The sequence below is a fragment of the Athene cunicularia genome (genome assembly GCF_003259725.1).
Source record: "Athene cunicularia isolate RWA chromosome 1 unlocalized genomic scaffold, athCun1 chr1_part1, whole genome shotgun sequence".
NCBI lineage: Eukaryota > Metazoa > Chordata > Aves > Strigiformes > Strigidae > Athene > Athene cunicularia.
Window position 1 is genome coordinate 76392716 of NW_020799091.1, and position 19384 is coordinate 76412099.

The following is a 19384-nucleotide window of genomic DNA, read 5'->3' on the forward strand; positions in this document are numbered from 1 at the left end:
GGCAACAGCAGATCGGTGTGAAAGATGAGAATTTCTTAATAGCATTATCTACTATTTCTATTCATTTACACCAGTTATCCTCTGGTGTAAATGAGTATGCAAGTGAGCCAGGCACAGGTGCCTTGGTAGCACAAAGGGAATTTCAGTTTTACATGCAAAAAATGCTGTCCTACAGATCTGGAAATCATGCAAGCTATCCTGTTTTCAATCTATACAGAACCTCATGCATCTAGAAAGAGCTGCCATTCTACAACAAAAGGTGCTTTACATCATCATTTTTAATTCTTTCATTATCTGTAACAGTAATAATTCAATCCCTGCCACATGAATCCCAATGTGATATGATCTACATATGAATATAAACCTGGTGGTTATGTGCTGAAGAGGCTTTCAAACAGCTATAGTAAATTTTTTTTTAATCTTATTTCTTACCTCCACAGATTTTCTGTCAGTTTTGGGGTATTCTATAATTTCATACATGTTTAACAAAATCTCCACTTTTTTTTTAAGCATTGAGAAATCAACTTAAAAAACAATGTTTGCTTTTAAATAAACAGTTGTGGATTTTAGCATTTAGGCATTAAGACTGAAAATCCTGAACTTGCACTTAAGGTAGTCAATGCAAGGTGAATAGTAAAACAGTAAGATACAGGAAAGTCTGAGTTCATTACCTGCTGACTCACTTCAACTTCTCTTCAACAGACTGGGTTCTTTTCAGATAATCAGGTTGTTACAGCACTCAAAGAAAGTTATAAATAAGCTCATGATAAAAGTTTCAAGAAAATATATTTATTCAATTTTAGTGGAAAACATAATTAATATAACAATGTCTTACACACTTCTTTACAAGATATTTTTACGTTCAAACATTACACTTCTTTTACAAATTTCAACTAGTATTTCAAATTTTAGAAGACCACATTCACTGAAAATGGCAAGAACTTTTAGTTTTTAAAAAATACATACATAAGAATAAGAGTGCAAATATTTAATTTCTTAGGGATAGTGCTAAGTATTCAAGTCCCCTAGAAAACTGCAAGATACATATTAGATCAGCAATATTGCAAGCATCCAATTAGTATGCACAATTATTAAGGGAACATTACAGATTGCAATTTCTCATGATACAATGTCGACTTGTCTCTCAAATAACACTGAAAGAGACTTTTCCAAATTCCTGTAATTGTGACTACACGAGGTTTTTATAAACCCCACACTCCAGTCCTCAGCTGAAGCAAAACACTGAGTTCAAGCAAGTTTAGCTTGAACCTCCTCAAAGCAAGACAAATACCAGGCAAGTACAATTCCCATTCTGGCATGTTTACACAGGTCTTTGGAGTGCAGCTGATACTTTCCCAGTGGAAGCAGATGGAATCTCATTGGAATTTTTATTTTCATGAACAGGAATTGGGACAGCAATCCCTGAAATTCTCTATGATGCCTGTAGCTGTGTTTTGACAGATATCAGGTTTTGTTAATTTTCTGTGTGCCATCTATTCAAACCAGTTTTCTTTCAGTAAAAAGTGTACAGTGTCGTCAAATCCATTTTGGTACAACAATTCCATTTTCTCCTGGTTTGGTGGGAACAAAGCTTGATTAAGTCTTACTAGGTTGGCCAGAGAGAGCTGCAACAGAGTGAGAAACTATGAATTAGTTTATTAAAGCAACTTACCTAGACTTGACGGTGTTGCTATCTGTTCTGTCATCTGTTTCATGTAACATATGTGAAACCAAAAGACCAGCATGGCTATGTCTACACCAGAAAAGTAACCATGTCCAGGTACGCTGCTGAGCGCCAAGACAAACTGGCACAAACCGTCTGCATAACGCTGTTAAACTCACAGCCTCCAAGACAGACTGTCTGCCTGTTAAACTGCCCAAAGTTTCTGAAACATTTTAACTTTGGAAACATTCCCGGACCTGTCTGGCAAAGTGGCAGCTGGCACATGCTAAACTTGTGCAAGGAAATATTTTGACAGCTTACTAGTGCAAACAACCACATTCTTGGGAACATTCCCAGGCAATGTTTAACTTATGTGTATAAATGTAGCTTGTATTACCAACAAAATAAGAACTACTCAGCATCTCAAGTGGTCACTTTGATGGTTTAAAAAGATTTCAGAACTCTGTTCTTGAATAGAGACATTATTGTTTACAACAAAATTAAAAATATAATTAGTTACTAATGTTCCGAACACTTCACATGATTAATACTTTAGCTGCATTATTATACAGAACTTTGCAAAACAATATCAAAATCATCATTATTTGAAATAAGCAATTATTCAAATTCTGACACTAATAGAGGAGTTTCAGAGACAGAAAACTGTTCAAGTTCCAATATACGTAAATGAAGATATATAACTCTTGATTTTATGCAGATTACAATATTTCTAAAAAAAAAAGTATTCTTACTGTACATTTTTACAGCTCTAAAAGCTAAAGGTGCTTTAAATGGAATAGATTAAAATATTGCCTAAAATACTGCATAAGTCTGCACTTAAGAAGCAGCAACGTAACTTTGCAATTAATTTTCTATCTAATCACCAGCTTTTTCCTCCTCTAGAAACACTAGATATTAAATACAAATCACAACAAGAAATACACAGTAAGTAATTGCATATTTTTTCAGTATATATTAAATCAAGTATCTCATACTTCATGATCATTTACGAAGCACTATCATGTTTAAATTCTCTATGGGAAACATTATAAAGATTCAGAAATTAGTCCAAATTAGGGTGACGTTACACAACACTAATTGTATTAAAATTAAGAAAACATTAATAACTACCTAAAAGAAACTTTTAAAAAGTACCAATTATTGTCACTATTTTTTCTTTCTAATGCAGTTTTGTTGACAGGTTTACCACTATTCAGTATTGTCTTTCATCATGTCAAAGGAAGCAATACTGTGGTTAAAGTCTGTGAGACAAAGCTTGCAAAACCAAAAATGTCAGTGATGAAAAGGACACCATAAAAATCAGTCTTAGCTTATATTTCAATACACAGAAATGTTTCTGTAACTTGTAACAAACTAACTTCTGGAAAAGCACTGTGGTCACAAATGCTCACAAGCTCTCTTGAGCAATGAGGTGACAAGTCACTGTATACCATTTCAATTGTATGACTTAAACTTGTGTTTTAAATTCAGTTAGAACAGCTGATTTCAGTAAGTATGAAGGGATGTTCTGGAGTTTCCCTCTCCTGAAGTTTTTGTTTACTTTTTTTTCTGTGAACACTCTTCTTACCCAAATACAGATGATACTTAAAGAAAGTCTAGATTATTTACACTTAATAGGCTGTGATAATTTGCTTGATTTTGTACTACATCAATGCTTTCCAACCTTTCTTCTTTATTTTACATTTTCCTTCCATTGTGTTTAAGAGAAAGTTTACCCTCCATTTGCAAAACAGAAAATGCCAAAACATTACTTAAACTGATATATAAGCACAAAATAGATACTTAAAAATAAGCATAACCTTAACTGCACAACATTTTCTTCTTCTGAACTTATTTTATAAACAAGCAACTTACCATTATATCTTGTTTTGCAAATTTAACGTAAAGATCCACACGTCCTTTGTCTTGTGGACAGATATCTAATCGACCGCTGAAAGGAGAAATCGTCACTGTTCTTCCAACAGGCAAGATAGGAAGGCCATTAGTAAGGCCACCATCAACCCACTTCTATTGGAAAACAGAAATATTTTCAAAATAACCTTAGTACAGCATGATCATAACTGAATATTTAATTCTTCCTGTCCCTGCCTCCTCCACCCCACCCTCAAGAAAAGTCACAAGTTTCCTTCTCAAAATAACTACAACTAAGCTCGAGTATCAGACATAAAAATCAAGGAACTGACAATGTACAGAGTGTTTAATCAATAAGCATTTGATATAATGTGTAAATATAGTACACACATATTTACCAAGCTACTGGTGAGGCTTGTAAATCTAATAATAAAATGCCCCATACAGAATTTTTCTCAATACATACATGAAAAGAATGTTAATATTACAGGTGAACCATACCAGATAATGTATACTCCTCTAAAACATTACTTGCGTTGAAACTAGGAGCTTGACAATCTGACTGCACAAGCTAAACCAAACATGACGTCTCTCTATTTTTTCCAGAGCTTCCAGTTTTCTTACATACACAACCCAAGACAGCAATAGCTGGAAAGTGGAGGGGAAAGGTGGGAGGGAGCTGAAAAACTACGGCACCTAAGAGGGAACATACATCAAGTCTGCTGCAAGTCTTGAGTATAGGAAAGAATACGGAAGAAAAACAAAAGAAACCAATTAATTTCTTGCAGAGCCCCACATATTTCTTGGCTCTAAAGGCAGTCTAGGTGAACGAGACTCATTTTTACAGGCACCTTAGCCAAATTCTATTCCAGTATAAGCAGGGACAGCTGTCACATCTCTTGCCAATATATTTTATACATTCATATTTCTTCCTGTGTTTACATGCATAAGCCAAAACTCAGCATCAGTGTACTGGCTAGATGCATTCACTGACATCATACATGAGGTCTGGTGATCAGACACCTCTCACCAAACTTTATACATCTAGAGTCAGTTAGTCATGCTACACTTCCTTTGTAATCACCGAACAGAAAACACTTCTATCACATGATTCTCCTTACCCTAAAGTAGGTATTTACATCTTATTTGAGTTGTGCTGTAAAAGTGCTTTCTTCTTTGCTAATTATAATTCTCAATTGTCATTCTCAATGCTTAGGACTGAGATTGTTTTGCCTTAGAAAATGAGACCAAAAATATTAAAATTCCAAACCCATTTAAAGGTATCTTTCTGATTTCTTCAATTCCTTTACATTACTGCTGTGATAACTGTGAGCAAAGCTGCAACATATGTTAAAACTTCTAACATCAATGCTATGCTTTTTTTGTGTATGTCTATAAATAGTCATTTATTATTGATTTCTATGCAGTGTTCCTTGGAGTACTAAGTAGCTTTTCATTGTGTTTCCTACAGTGAAAAGAACTGCAGAGTCCCTGTCTAAGCCACGTCAAAGACACTGTAACAGATGACATTGTTAATGTCTTTCACAAGTCTAGCTTAGGATTTTACCACTTAAAAGTTCTCTCACTTTAAAAATTCTGATTATTTAGGTTTTTCCCCTCTCCTCTATGTAAGTTCAATCTTTATTTGAAAATCAAAACATTTACCAAGGCAATGGCAATACTGTTTATTAAGCACTATCTTTGGTAGATTCTAATACTCCTGGCCAAAGTGCCCTGTGTCATTGAATTTTCTTTCAAGCATTTCGAAAAAAACGCTTCTCAGTCAAAAATATTTTAGCTCCACAGTCCCTCTTACCTAGGTAAAAAAAAACCCAAAACATTTACATGTTCCAAATAAAGAGATGTAATGTCCCAGCTTCTTTTAATCTATTTCTTGAAACATGCTTCTTAGATGATGAGACAATTACCTGGTAACTTCTGAACCAGTTTCTCTTTTGGAAGTATGGTGCAAAGACAAAGTTCTGATATAATATGCAATGAAAACCAAACCAGACAATGAAATTGAAGATGTGGGCTGAACCAAACATAATCAACCCATTTACCAGTAGATGATTTTTACAAAGCTGCTCTGTAAGAGAACTACAGTGACACAAAGTCATCAGATACAGTCAACGCAATCATCTGCAGATCTTTATCTGGCTTAACGATTAACCTTGCCAGAGATTCAGAGGACACCAAACCAACTCAAAGAAAGATAATTTCACATGGAGCAAGTTTGCCCTGATGTTACTGGAAATCTAGTCCAAGGGCACCTTATCCCCAACCCAGGTATAAACCAGTCCAATCTGATTAAGGCCATTAACAGACTATAAATTCTCAGATGTTATTTTAGATTCCTTTTTCCTTCAGATTATTTTTAGGCTCATCAAACCAGAAGAAAGCATACTATGAACAGACTGATGTTGTATTGATGCTGCCATGCAGTTTAGCTTATTCACTTCAAAAGTCTAGCCTCCAATCATGTATATTACAGGTATGCAAGCCAGTGTGAGCCAAATATTTCCCAAAAATTATTTTTCCTAAAAAGAAAACTAAAGTGTAATGCTGCAAACAGTTTACCCTAGGGTTCACTCTCTATAGGCAGTATGGACAGGCTAGCAACAGGTTTAGCTATTTTCTGATACTATTCCAACAAAAGTACGCCATACTTCCTTACATATCATGCACCATTTACCTCAGATAACATACTGAAACATGTTTTAAAAACACTCCCAGATGACCTGGTGATATATATGCAGGTGACATATGTAGCCCAGAGAAGATCCAAATTAACTGTTCTGAAGCACAGGTAAGGCCACTAGACTTGAGCAACTAGCAAGGAGTAAGCTTGATTCCATGATGCCATGGACCACATGGCCTAAGGAATTTACTCCCTGGAACTAGAATAAATGCAGACAGACAAAACATTGGTCTGTTACAGTAAAGCTTTCAGGAAACTTTAAATACAATGCTAATATGATAGGTGGCCTGGAAGAGTCAAATCAATATCCAATCCATCTTACCAACTTCAGTGCTTATCATGTCTGGATCATGGGGTTACATGCCATGTATCTGGCTCTCCAATGTATGCTTTAGGGCTCCTATTATCCACATATCCTCATTACCCACTATTCCAAAACAAGGAAATACTATTGAAAGAGAGATCCTACAGTTTTTGTTCTTAATGTTTTGGACTAAAGAACAGAAGTCACACACATTTACAGGCAACAGTTTTCTTAAAAAAAAAAAATAATCCCCGAACCACAGATGTACTTTTTACAGAGTATGAGAAAAATTCAGTGCAGATATGCAGAATTAATCATTCCAACAAATAACATTAAATGAAAGCAACCCCATTCCCAGAAACTGCATTTTCTGAATCTCAAGGAGAATAGTAAGAAACTTTGGGGTTAAGGAGCTTTCAATTAAAGGAAGAACCAGCTTGTGCAAAACATTCACCGATTTTACTTTTGAATGTAAAAACTTAGGCAGGAATTTAAAAAGTCCACTAGAAAGAGGTGTTTCGGTAAATACTACAATACCTATACACATTGTAATAGCAGTGTTCATCCAATCGAATGGTTTTTAAATAAATTTGGACAAAACTCTGAGCCAACCTTTCAATTTCTTAATTGAAAGAACATGGCAAGAAATTTAATGACACTTCCTTCCCTTGAACTAATGGCAGAATGAAGCTAAAATATCCATATATGTCCTTTGAGCTGCATAAACAACGTATAAAGACTCCAATCAACAAAATTTCAAGACACCAGGGAAGTGGCAAGCAGTCTCCATTTAACTCAGTCAGGCAATACTGATTTAAAGCCTTCAAACATTTTAACTGGTATGTATCACTGTACACATAATTCTAAAGCTGACAAGCTTTCTGACATAACAAACTTCAACTCCCTCTTGCTAGAGATAAATGCAAATGGTTTTGTGGTTTGTTTTTTTTTGTCGGGGTGGCTGTGAGGATTATAGATATTCTAAAGGCAGCATTTGGACCCATGTGAGGAAATAAAGGAAAAAGTATCATGTAGTATTTCTCAGTAAGAAAGAAATTTTCATGCTTCCAGTAATTATGACCAGACTATACAGTCAAAATTATTCCTATATTGCTTATATATTTATGTAAGAAAGATAAAAGTAGTTCTTGAAGCTAAATGAAATACAGGCAACTCTGAAAAGGTTTTATTCTATCAGTGTACACCCCTGAAAATTTCGTAGCTGTGTGCTATGGGGGGGGAAAATAAAAAAAATTATCCTTTAATGCTTGTCCAGAGGTAAGAGATTTGAAGGTACCTACATGCCAGTAGCATGTAATTCTGTACAGAACATGAGAACAACACATACGTAAACCCACATTGGATGCTGGTGGAGTACCTATCTGCCAAGGTCTCCCTTACTCCTTCCATTAAACCGAAAAGCAGAATGGTGGTCCTTTAAATTGCAAAAACCAGTTTAGAGTTGGTAAACAGCTTGTCGTGAGAAGCATCTTTACTAGAAGCTGCTTCTCATGGCAAGCGTTAGACATTATCTTTAGGAAACAGCTTTATGCTACAGAGATCATTTCAGTCTCAGCAGCCACAATTTTTGAAATACGTGAAAAAAAATCATGTCATCTTTCACAACGTTAATCTACAGTATCAACAGAAAAAAGAACTATTTGACAAAACATAGTACTGCAGTTGCCTTCCCTTAGGATAAAATAATTACATCATAAATGAAGAATGCTCTTACACACACACACACACACACAAAAATAATTGTTAACTATTGAAAAATTACCTCTCCTTTATATTCTACTGGCTTAATTCCTGCATATACTGGTATAAAACTACTTGCTAGCAGGACCTAGAGAAAAGAAAGCAGAAAGAATAGAGAACAAAATTGAAGAAAATGCAACAAATCCTGAACCAATACAAATTTTTATACATATTTATATGAAGTAATATACTAGTAATTAAGTGCTCCCACCTGTCCAAACTAAATACAAGTGTTCTGTGTCCAGCTCCCTCACAAACATACAAATCATGCCTCTCTTCCCCCTCATGTCTAGCTTAAGAACTGCAAGGCTAGGAACACTAGTACATGATGATTGTCTTCACATATGTAAAGTCTATTTCAGAAGTGGGAGATTACCTGCCTCTACACATCCACTGGGCATGGTAAAAGAAAAAAACTGTAGCAACATATATTCAGTTCAGCCATTATGAAAAACTTCAGAACAGTAAGACTTGCTACACATTGAAACTAATTGCATATGGGAGCTGAAAGATTTCTGGCAGAGGGTACAGAAGTTTTGCTGTTATAAATGCACTGTTTGCTTGGCAGTATCTTCATCTATGCCTTGGGATACAGCAGATCATGTCCAGGCAAAGTACAGTTAAATAACCTAACCCACCTTACCCTTCATGCTACCATGGCAGCCACCTGCGTTCAGACTGCAGCCTAAATGATACGTGCATAACTGAAGGCATGCACAAAAACATGTTATTACAAGATGCACTGAAAGAACAGACAATGTGAATGTATTCCAGTAAGCAATTATTTAGAATGTTATTATTCCAACCCATTCTACTGCTAGTATATGGGACAAAAGAACAGAAATGGTTAAGTCATTGAAAGAACTACTGAAAAACTAATAAAATATATGTATTTACAAGGTCATTTTGATGCTTTTAATTGTCTTCGGGTTAGAAGATTGCACTAAAAAAACCCAACCACAAGTATACAGAGTATTAATCTCCATGCTTGTCACTGCTGGCTACTATAGCTAGAAATAACAGTGCATAATTTGAGACAGACTTTTTGCATAATTATCTTTGCATGATTAATTCCTATAAATTTTGAGAACTGATTTACCATGTAGAATATGACAGGGTCAAGATTTTAAAAAATTATACTTTGAAGGCAAGCTTCCAATGTATACTTTTAGATTTTGTTAACAAATGTGATTTTTTTCTTTAAGTGTTAATTATAAAGAAGCTCTTATTTATTCTAAGCATCCACAAGGACAAGGAAAGAAGGATTTTCTAATTCTATGTCCTCCCTTATTTTGCAATATCTTATGATGTGCTCTACTAAGATATGATCAATTACCAGAAAGAACATTTGCCTTACATGCATCTGAGTTACTCCTACCATTTCATATCAGCTTAGGTACACAATCCTGATCCAAATTTTAAAAAGTGGCATTCAAAAGAAGAGATGGGCAGTAAAACATATGCTTTCCAGCAACAGTTAAAATACAATTTATATATGGTACTTAACATTACAATATTTCTATTCCACAGAAGGACCTGTAAAATGTGTTGGATTTTACTTTTCCTGAACTTCCTTTCCTTTACTTTCTTTTGTGATGAAAAATAATATAAATGGTATCAGTGAAGTAAGAGGCCTAAAAACATTCAAAATTTGTTACAAAATTTGGAGATTCTCTATTTCACTCTCATCTACTGTAACCATTAGTTACCCTGTTACTTTCTAAACACACTTTGCCTACAAGGTAGTATTTTAAAAACAGATGAAGGAAACACACACAAAATAAATTTTAGCAAAATTTGTGAAACTGTAGGATCAAATTCTGCTTCCATTGCTTATGTTATAGCTGTAGCATCACTGCTAATATAAGCGATTACTTGAGCAAAACAGGGATTTCTTGTACAGCTAATAACATACTCCTAAGCCTTGAAGAAACTCAAGCATTTTTATTTAAAGCAGCAATACTAAACTTCGTTACCTTAATGAGGTCCTCCCTGGAGGCAAAATTTGAAACCAAGTGATTTTCCCCATTTTTGGTGTTAGTGACTGACACATAGAGCCGGTTCTCAGCTATCTCATGAGCATTAGAAGGAAGAATAGACTCTATGCCTTCCCTAGAGTAAAAAAAATGCTAAATATTATTCACCGTCATTATTTTAAAAGCTTGCAAATATGTGAGGAGTGAAAGAAACGAGTGAGATTCTTACGGTATAGAAAAAAACATGCACACTCTCCATTTTTATTTAGAGAGCTTCACACAGAAATGATCTTACAGATGCATTTAGATACCTAAGCGTTTTCATAAAATCATAACCAGGCGTTATAGCACCGAAGTCCAATTTTCTAACTTCCTCTGCAAATCCATAGGCAAACTGCTTACACTTCTGGAAATTAAAAAAAATTCACTGTTAAGGATGTTTTAGTTATGAGATGTATGTTCAACTGTGGTAACTAAAACATACTAGAAGCTAAAGCTTTAATCAAGAGAGAGGTGTAAGATCAAACTGAAGTATTTTCTCATATGTGCTTGGTTTCTAACAAGATATGTGTAACCAAACACCGATCCTTTTACAAGAAATAATTTGTAAAAAAACAAGTTCCCCAATAAAAAAAACCAACCAACCACAGAAAAAACATCAAACCCCTACAAGAATACCACTTACTCAAGGTAAGTTAAAAGCCACTTTTCTATATATTACACTGCTAAATAATGTTTTCCAATCCATTAGAAGAAGCCATTACAAGAATGATCATCTGTATTTCAAGTGTAAAGTCACCTTTTATTTTAAAGACTACTTCAGTACTAAAACCAAACACAAGTACCTTAAGATGCCTATAAGCATTAAAAAATTACGATATTACAATTTCTCCTCACTAATGCAAAAATGCTAGTAACAAATACACATATTTAATGAATACAATACTATGGAAGTATTTAATGAATGGAATACTATGATGGATGACACAGGAAGAAAAGACACTGTTGAAAAGCAGGCAACAGATGCAATTGCACAGAGAACCTGTGACGCTAGCTGAAATGCCTAGAGTTAACGATTGCAGAAAAACAGCTTGAAGTGTGAGCCATAAGAACTCCAAAAGGAGAGTAAAGAAATCAGTAATATTTACTTTTTAGCAAAAAGATTCTGAAACAACTAATTAAGATTCTGAATGCTTAAGACTCCCTAGTCAGTATTTATATTCCTTTTTTATCCTTACATGCAGATTTCTCTAATCATTTTAGGGACTCGGGAAAAAGCTAAATCCACTCTTATGCAACTTTCTGAAATTGGTGCTCAATAATTATATCAATATTCATCTATATAAACAAATGTTGACAGAGTAGAACATATGTCTGTAGATAGTATGGGGTTCCTGGCTTATTAGCTTCCTGAAGGAAGCTAGTCACTAGTTGCTAGTTAACAAAAACAATTGATGTGATTAGGAAGAGAAAAAAGAAAAAAAAAAAGGAAAAAAAGAGAAGTGAATGTGCCCTACTGAGGAGGGTACAGGATTCAGTGGAAAGAAAACCAGGAAAGAGTTGGGGAGAGCATTAGTATGAGATCAGGAGCAAGAAGACTGAAGCAGTTTAACTTCCTCACATCATCTGTACAACAGAGCACTCACCTAAGCAAAAGATAGAAATGTAGTTCTTGGACCCACTTTATATGGCTTTTGAATCAATGTATCAAAAATGTTAAGAGGTTCATACCTCTTAAAGCAACAATCAGTGTAAAGATTTGTGGTAATTAATTTCACATAGGTTAGATTCGCACCTTTACTCTACGAAGTACTTGCCATTGCCAGTTCCAAGCCGATTCAAAAACATAAAACTAGTTATATGCATCAAGTCTTGAAATTATTCTATATTAAACAGTTAGGCTTCTGTAGTCAATCAGCTGGAAAGAGGGACATTCAGACACTTCTTTCTAAATGGAAAAGAAACCCACAAAGCCCTACATAGAAGAACCTCAGAACTATGATCTTTATATCTAAGATGCTTTAATAATGTGATGACGAGCTAAGAGTAACAGGGAGCTGGATAAATCCAAAATTAGGTTAGTGACAGAAAACTACCTTCCATATTGCAAGTACTAAGAACAGACCATAACCTAGAATCTTAATTCTTGCTGCCAAAAGGGACAACTTCTTACAGCTATGAATTGTTTATAATTTTAGTGCTAGAAGCTTTAAACAATCCATCTAAATTTTAAACAGTGACTGAGTACACATTTAGAAATTGTAACTACTTGACTAAGTTAAGCAAGATTGGTATTAAAAATGATCAAATGATTTGAAATAAATAGGTACTTACCTATAACTCTATAAGCCTCCCTAGAATTGTCAAGTCCCTTGCCTTTTCAACAGTGACAAAGATCCAAGATACAACAGAAGGACATTTGCAAACTGTCATACTAGAACAGCAACAATCAAAACCACAAATTCTCAGTGTTACATTCTGTCCAAGATAAGGTTGTATGCGAGCTTTCAGAGGAGATGGAGAAAGTCCTAATTATATCTTGCCTAACAGTCATCTCTGGGGGTAGGACAAAGAAATTATGTAAAAGTTATATTTGTGTATACAAAATATTTCAAGTTAGAAATGTTATAGAGATAATAATACAGTTATCCTGATACGAAAGTTCACTCTATTCAGTACACAACACTGCCTTTACTAAATTCTGTAAGAATTAGGAATAATTATTCCCCCCAAAAAACAGCTCTCAATTTTCCATTTCAACAACATAACATAATGACTAAAAAGTAAATTAAAAAAACCCCAAACAACCAAAAAGTTCATGAAACAGTGTTCATTTTGTAATAAACTGACATATTTTCAAGGAAAAAAAAAAAATCCATCAGAGTCAATGTAATATAGGTTTAGTTTCCCCAAACAAAAAAAACCCCAAAACTACTCTAATATTTTTACTTACAAAGATCTTTGCAAACTGGACCAGGCTGGGAACAAATGCTCATACCCAGAGCCTACAATAAGCAGAAAAACTTCCTTGGGCTAAGAAAAGGCTAGCTCCTCTGTTCACCACAGAGGAAATTGAAGTCAGAGGTATGCATTATACCAGGCAAGATTGAAACTGAGCTACTAGTCAGAGGCTGCAGAAAAGGACAAACACCTGAGCACCCTACAACAGTAAGGTACTCTTCACAACAGAATGGAACTTGACTAATACCACATCATATAAAGAATGCACCTGGGGGGAGGAGGGGCATGGAAAGAAGCCAGGGAAGAACTTACTGCTGAAAGCAACAGAAGTACAGTGAACTCCACAAGCTAAGTTCATATCCCAGCAGAAACAAACAGACAGAAAGATCAGTAGCAAAGTGTGGTATTGGCTGGGACTATTATTTGAATTAAATGCAGTGAAAGTTTTAATGAACAAGGCCTGGAGAAAGCTACCTGATGCTCACTGGACTGAAAACTATAACTGTACTTAGAACAAAAATCTAACATCCTCTTTTTCCCGCACAACAATGCTGTTTATTATACTTCGAAATATTAATGAAATATTAACATTTTGGCAAGGTCTAGTCCTCTCCATATATTAAAACAAAGTCACTACAGTCACTTCAGAAGGGCAAAGCAGCCTTTACCTATGGGGAAAAACAAACAAACAAACCTGAAGAAAAGCTAATGCTCTCCCACAGAACCTGTAATAGAGTAGTCTTTGAATGTAACTTTGCTGTCTCTACATGACACCATGGTGAGAAAAGAATGGCATCTCTGAAGAAAAATAATGTATGTATGCACCATGTCAGAACAGAATGCTGTGAGAGTTAATCCCTCCTGGCTCGCAGTGGGGCTACTGCTGTTACATCCTGAACTGTACTGACTCTAAAGGAAGTACGCAAGCCACCTTTTCTAATAGAGCACAGACAGCAAGGAAAACATTTGAGCCAGTGTGTGGTGTTCTTCAGCTTTATGAAGATAGACTCCATTTACCATTTTCATCTCCTTACGCAAAAGGATGAAAGGATGGTGTAATGCATTTGCTTAACAAAGCCTACCTCTAGCCAAGGAAACAAGTATTAGCTTGGTAATGAACAGTGATTAAGTGCATATACACTTTGGTATATTAAAGTATCACTGGTTGCATGAAACTCAACATTCACAGATGTTAAATAAATACTTACATAGCTTAAAATATAAAGTTCATATGACAGATTTTTTTTTTAATAAAGTAGTATTTGCTTTATAACCATTTTTGCCCATGAGTCACAAATTTTGTTAATGAAAATATATACGAGTCCTGTTCCTTCACAAGCAAGAAGAAAAAGAACCAAAATATTTTTCTAAAATAAAGTGGTAGATGATTATATCAAAAATATCCTTGCAAATGATCATGTCCTATACCTACGAGTTTATTAATTTACCTCTATATTTTCTGGTACAGCTAATAAGACAGTGGCAGCCAGTGATCCCGCAGAAGCTCCCGCAAAAGCTTTCACAACTTTCAGTAACTTCTTACCATGACTGTAAAAAGCAGCTGCTGCCCCCAAGTGGTAAATACCCAGAAAACCACAGGCTGCAAATGACAGATTTATATGTTTCATTTTTGCTGTGGAAATAAAAGTTTCACAGTTAGAAAAAGGATCAGTTAATTTTATCTTATACTATACATCTTTTGGCACAGAACACATAATAAACTATATCTACATAACAAAAAGCAGTTTATTTAAGAACAGTAAAAACTTTTGATTACCAAATACATCAAACAAGTAGCAGTTAGTTTAACATCTCCAAAATTGAAAACAACTCTAAAATACTCCTTAGCACAAATCCCTTTTTCAATCAATAAATATATCCATATACAACTTAACTGCACATTTTCATCTAATTTGTCAAAGACATACAAACAGAAAGTAGCTATCCAAAAGTGATAAAAGAATGCTGTTGGAACAGTTATCCACCTAAAGTAAAATCAAATTAATTACACAGCTGCTGGCTACTGTGTCATCATACTCCCCTTACACACACAGAGTCTTGAACCCAATATAATTCTCTAAGAAAGGAATTTTTTTTCCTTCACCTTTGGAACTCATTTGTTTACTAGTATTATTAGTAATCATTAATAGACACATTCCTATTTAATTTCTTATTTAGAAAAGAAAAACACACAACATATTGTTGTCACTATTAAAATAAGGAGGAAATAAAAAAAATCAAAGTAAAATACAAAGCACAAAATTCATGAAAACACACACACACACTGAAGGTATCCAGGACAGATTTTAACACTAACAAAAATCACAAACGGGAAGCATAAACGGAGATTGTTAGGGGTGGTTTATTAAAAACCAAAACAAAACATAAGGCTGTGCATTTTACTAGCTCTTCTGTTTCTGAAAATAACTACAATTATGAGAATAAGATATTGCACAGATTATACTGTATAGCTATACAAGATACTGTAAAGATCATTTTAGTATTGAATTAAAAATAAATTCCTAGTATATTTAGGTATGTCTCAATATGAATGGGACTAAAAAAAAAAATCAGTACCCTCAGGAATATACTTGATATTTCTGGTTCTTAATGACATAGCTGATGAGATGTTCCTTTTGGAAATAATCTGATGAAGAGAGGCAAACATGTACAGCAACAGATTTTGGTTTAAATTGCCTCTTCAGCTTGGAAATGGGAATAACGTGAAAGATAAGAAACAGCTTTCAAAACCACTAGATAAGTAAACTCAACTGCTTTACCCATAACATGATTAAAATCAGACCATGAATGGGTCTAACCAGGTTTAATATTTTCTTTAAAAAAGAAAACAGAAAGCAAGCACATCTTATAATGCCAGGGCATACTGTTTGGTCCATCAGCCATTCTGCTAAAATACTACACTATCATAAATTAATCAACTGTGATTCACCCCCTTTACATGGGAAATGCTTGCATATCCACTTGTAAGTGGGAATAACTGTAACATACCTAACATATTTGCATAGAAAGGGTGTGAGGTTGGCTCTTGCTGTGTCAGTGAGAAAAAGGCATTTGCAGTGAAGCAAATGATAAATCTTGTTACTACTTTTTAAAAGAAAGGATCTTTTAAAGATAAATCATTGTACTGCATAGAAGATAAAAAAGTTTACTCAAAATTCTACTGGAAAAGAACAAACACAACTCTACTTTGAAGATTATTTTTTTTTTTTGTAGAGTGCATGAAAATTAAACAAACTTCCAAGTAAGATGCCATGATGGCTTCTTTTCAGGTAGTGAAACTCATGAGTTTGACCAAATGCTGCAGGTGTTTCCATGCCTTCTACAAATCACTGAGCAAAGATGCATTTGCATCACAGGACACACCGACAGCAGGGTGAAGTTGGTTAAAGCAACTGCATTATTAACTAGGAAGAAATGCAAGCATGGAAGAATTAACTCCCATTTTTGTCCAAAAGAGATTTCAGGCTCAAGACACTATTAATGCGAAACATTACATGACATAATGACTACATTTATGTAGTTGATTGGTCAGAAAATAAACAAGCAAAATAAGGGTGCACAAATCCCAAGAATTAAGTCTAAGGGACCTAAGAAATGTAACTCAGAAACACAAGTGTAAAACAATAAGGTTCTGTAAATAAAAGCAAGCATATGTATGCTTATATGCATGTATATACCCATCTTCTAAACATTCTGCAAAGTTCATCAACAAAGTGTTCTAAAAGGTATATCACTCCCTGCTGGACAATATTTAGATGTTCAGAAAAAGATGAAAACTAAAAAGAATATCTAAAGCATAGTTACAGCAAGAAAATTTAGTTTTTTTAAAAAGAAAAAATCCTTACAAATACAAAAAACAATCACACTGCGTTGTACAAAGAACTGTCTGGTACATTTCCTCTAAATCAAGAAGAGAAAAGGAGGTTATGCAAACTGAAGAGATGATTTGAATCTCAGATCAAAAACTGCTGAAAATGTACTGACTAAAGTCAGATGTCTGTGCCTTCTCTTAAAAGACTTCATGGGTAAATTTTATTTTCTTCCATGAGCTTTAGTCCTATCTAATTATCAAATACTGTGAGTAACCACTGCTCTCCTGAGTATCTGGATACATGACATTCACTCTTTGATGAGAGTTAATTTTGTAACACTTAGGTCCCATACTTCCCTCCCTCCTTCTTCATTCCCCTACCCAAGAGACAGAAAGAGATTAATGAATGAGCATTCACATCAGCTTCTTGAATGACAGAAGGATTCTGTGAGAGATGAACATGGCAAAAAGAGAAAAGAGCACTACGACTGCAAGTAAAGGAATACTGTTAAAGAATGCTACCAGTCTCATACTCAAGAGTTGAATAATTTCAGGTCCAAAAAGATTAAATGAATGCAACCCAAAAAGCAGTTAAGGACTTGATAGACTGGACTTGTATGGCATGAAATACAGCACAGTTTTACAGATTCCCCAAGAGAACTTCAAAACAAAAGTAGCAACAGCATGGGTGTGTTATCAAGCACTACATTTTTATTAATTAGGATCAGTTCCCAGGTCTATATTGCGTATATATCACAAATACATTAAATTTAAAAATACTTTAGTAGAAACATTAACTAGCAGATGACATTCATGTTCAGATGACAGATCTAATGGTTACATCAAGCTGCGCAACTGAGAAATGGGGTTTGCCCAAAGATGTAACAACCCCACAAGTGGGTAAATAATGAGGGGAAAAAAAAAATAAAATCACTGAATCATAGAATAATTCAGGAGGTATCTTGCCCAACTTTTTCTGTTCAAAACAGGCTCAGCTATCAGATCAAATCAGGTTGAGCAGGGCTTTATCCAGTTGTTAATTTAAAAATCATGCAATGTTTAGCTCCTAAGTGATAACTAGTATCTGCTGCTGGGTGGAACAATCAGGTATTTGTTCATTTGTTCAGAATGTTAAGATCAGTAGAGTATTGCAAATAATCAGCATTATAGAGAAGAAATAACAGAACATTAACATCTGCATTCAGAACAACGAATCTACCTGCAAGGAGGTTCTGTACATTGAACTGAAGGCCTCTTACAACAAATCTGTAACAAAGCACTTAATCTACAAAGATGCTACAGATGAATAAAAATCATGGCTCTATAATGAACCATCTGCTTGACAGATGCAATTAAGCAATGTTGTTTCACCTTGCAAAGGAATCTCTGAGTAAGAGGAAAAGATAAGAAAGCATTCATTAGAGGAATGTCCTGTAAAATCAGAAAAGCAAGAAAAAGGAATCCAAGATACTCACTTTTATAAGAATATAAACTTTCCCATTTCTTTTGATTCTTGCAAATATGCCATGGCAACACTTGATTTGCAATTTAGAATGGTGTATTTCAGAGACAGTGTGATTCAAATATCTTTTGCTTTGATGATCTGGTAGATCACTGCTCTTTTGATCAAAAAGAATAGTAGGGTTATAACAACTCCCAAGAGAACAAACAGAGAAATTTAATTAAGTCTACAGTATAACTATTCCCTGCCAATTTCTTACAGAGTTCCAGAAATAGAAGCACAGTGACATCTGGACACAGAACATTTTTTCAGCTGCTTGAACAAACAGCAGAAATCTTGCTGTCTTAAAAATGGTATGAAACACCTGTTCCACAAGAGTTCAGAACAAACATTCCTAGAGGGTTTAATGTGCATTCTGACCATAAAGATATTATCCACTCAAAGTTATCATATTGGCATACCTTAAGAAAAAATATCAATGAACCTTAAAAAGATGCAGAAGTACATCAGCTGGACAGTGCACACACTATATTGATCTGATGTAAACAGGGCAAAGCAAATGCCTTTGACACTGCTTTTTAAAAATGTTGTCAACTTACATGGTAGGCAAATTTCAAAACATAAAGATTTGAAGTGGTTAAAGGGATAGGTATGCTTCTGTTGTCTAAAAGAAAAACCAGATGGATAAGAAAAGTACAAGAAGAAACTAGAAGGACACTGGGGCTGTTCAATCTCACAACTCTACAGGTACTGCAGGAGCATTCAAGAATAAATACAGACCTATGAGTTCTATTTAAAAGATTCTCACATCAGAAAAAAAAAAAATATCACTGGTGACTAAAAATATACAGG

At 34.6% G+C, this 19384-nt stretch overlaps 1 protein-coding gene across 7 annotated transcripts in view; it reads right to left on the minus strand.

Moving 5' to 3' along the window:
* Positions 1-798: 798 nt before the first annotated feature.
* The window catches only part of PNPLA4 (patatin like phospholipase domain containing 4), a 22214-nt gene continuing 3628 nt past the window's right edge, over positions 799-19384 (minus strand). For 3 of the 7 annotated variants that reach the window (XM_026853714.1, XM_026853723.1, XM_026853705.1), the window contains 6 exons: positions 14687-14871; positions 10589-10683; positions 10278-10413; positions 8324-8389; positions 3539-3691; positions 799-1625 (listed from right to left, as the gene is read on the minus strand). In XM_026853714.1, the coding sequence (XP_026709515.1) occupies positions 1494-1625; positions 3539-3691; positions 8324-8389; positions 10278-10413; positions 10589-10683; positions 14687-14871 (767 nt within the window). In that variant the 3' untranslated portion in view covers positions 799-1493. Of the gene's footprint in view, positions 1626-3538; positions 3692-8323; positions 8390-10277; positions 10414-10588; positions 10684-14686; positions 14872-18289; positions 18507-18545; positions 18690-19384 lie in introns of those variants that run through there. The other 4 variants (XM_026853743.1, XM_026853752.1, XM_026853733.1 and 1 more) reach the window with 4 other exon arrangements.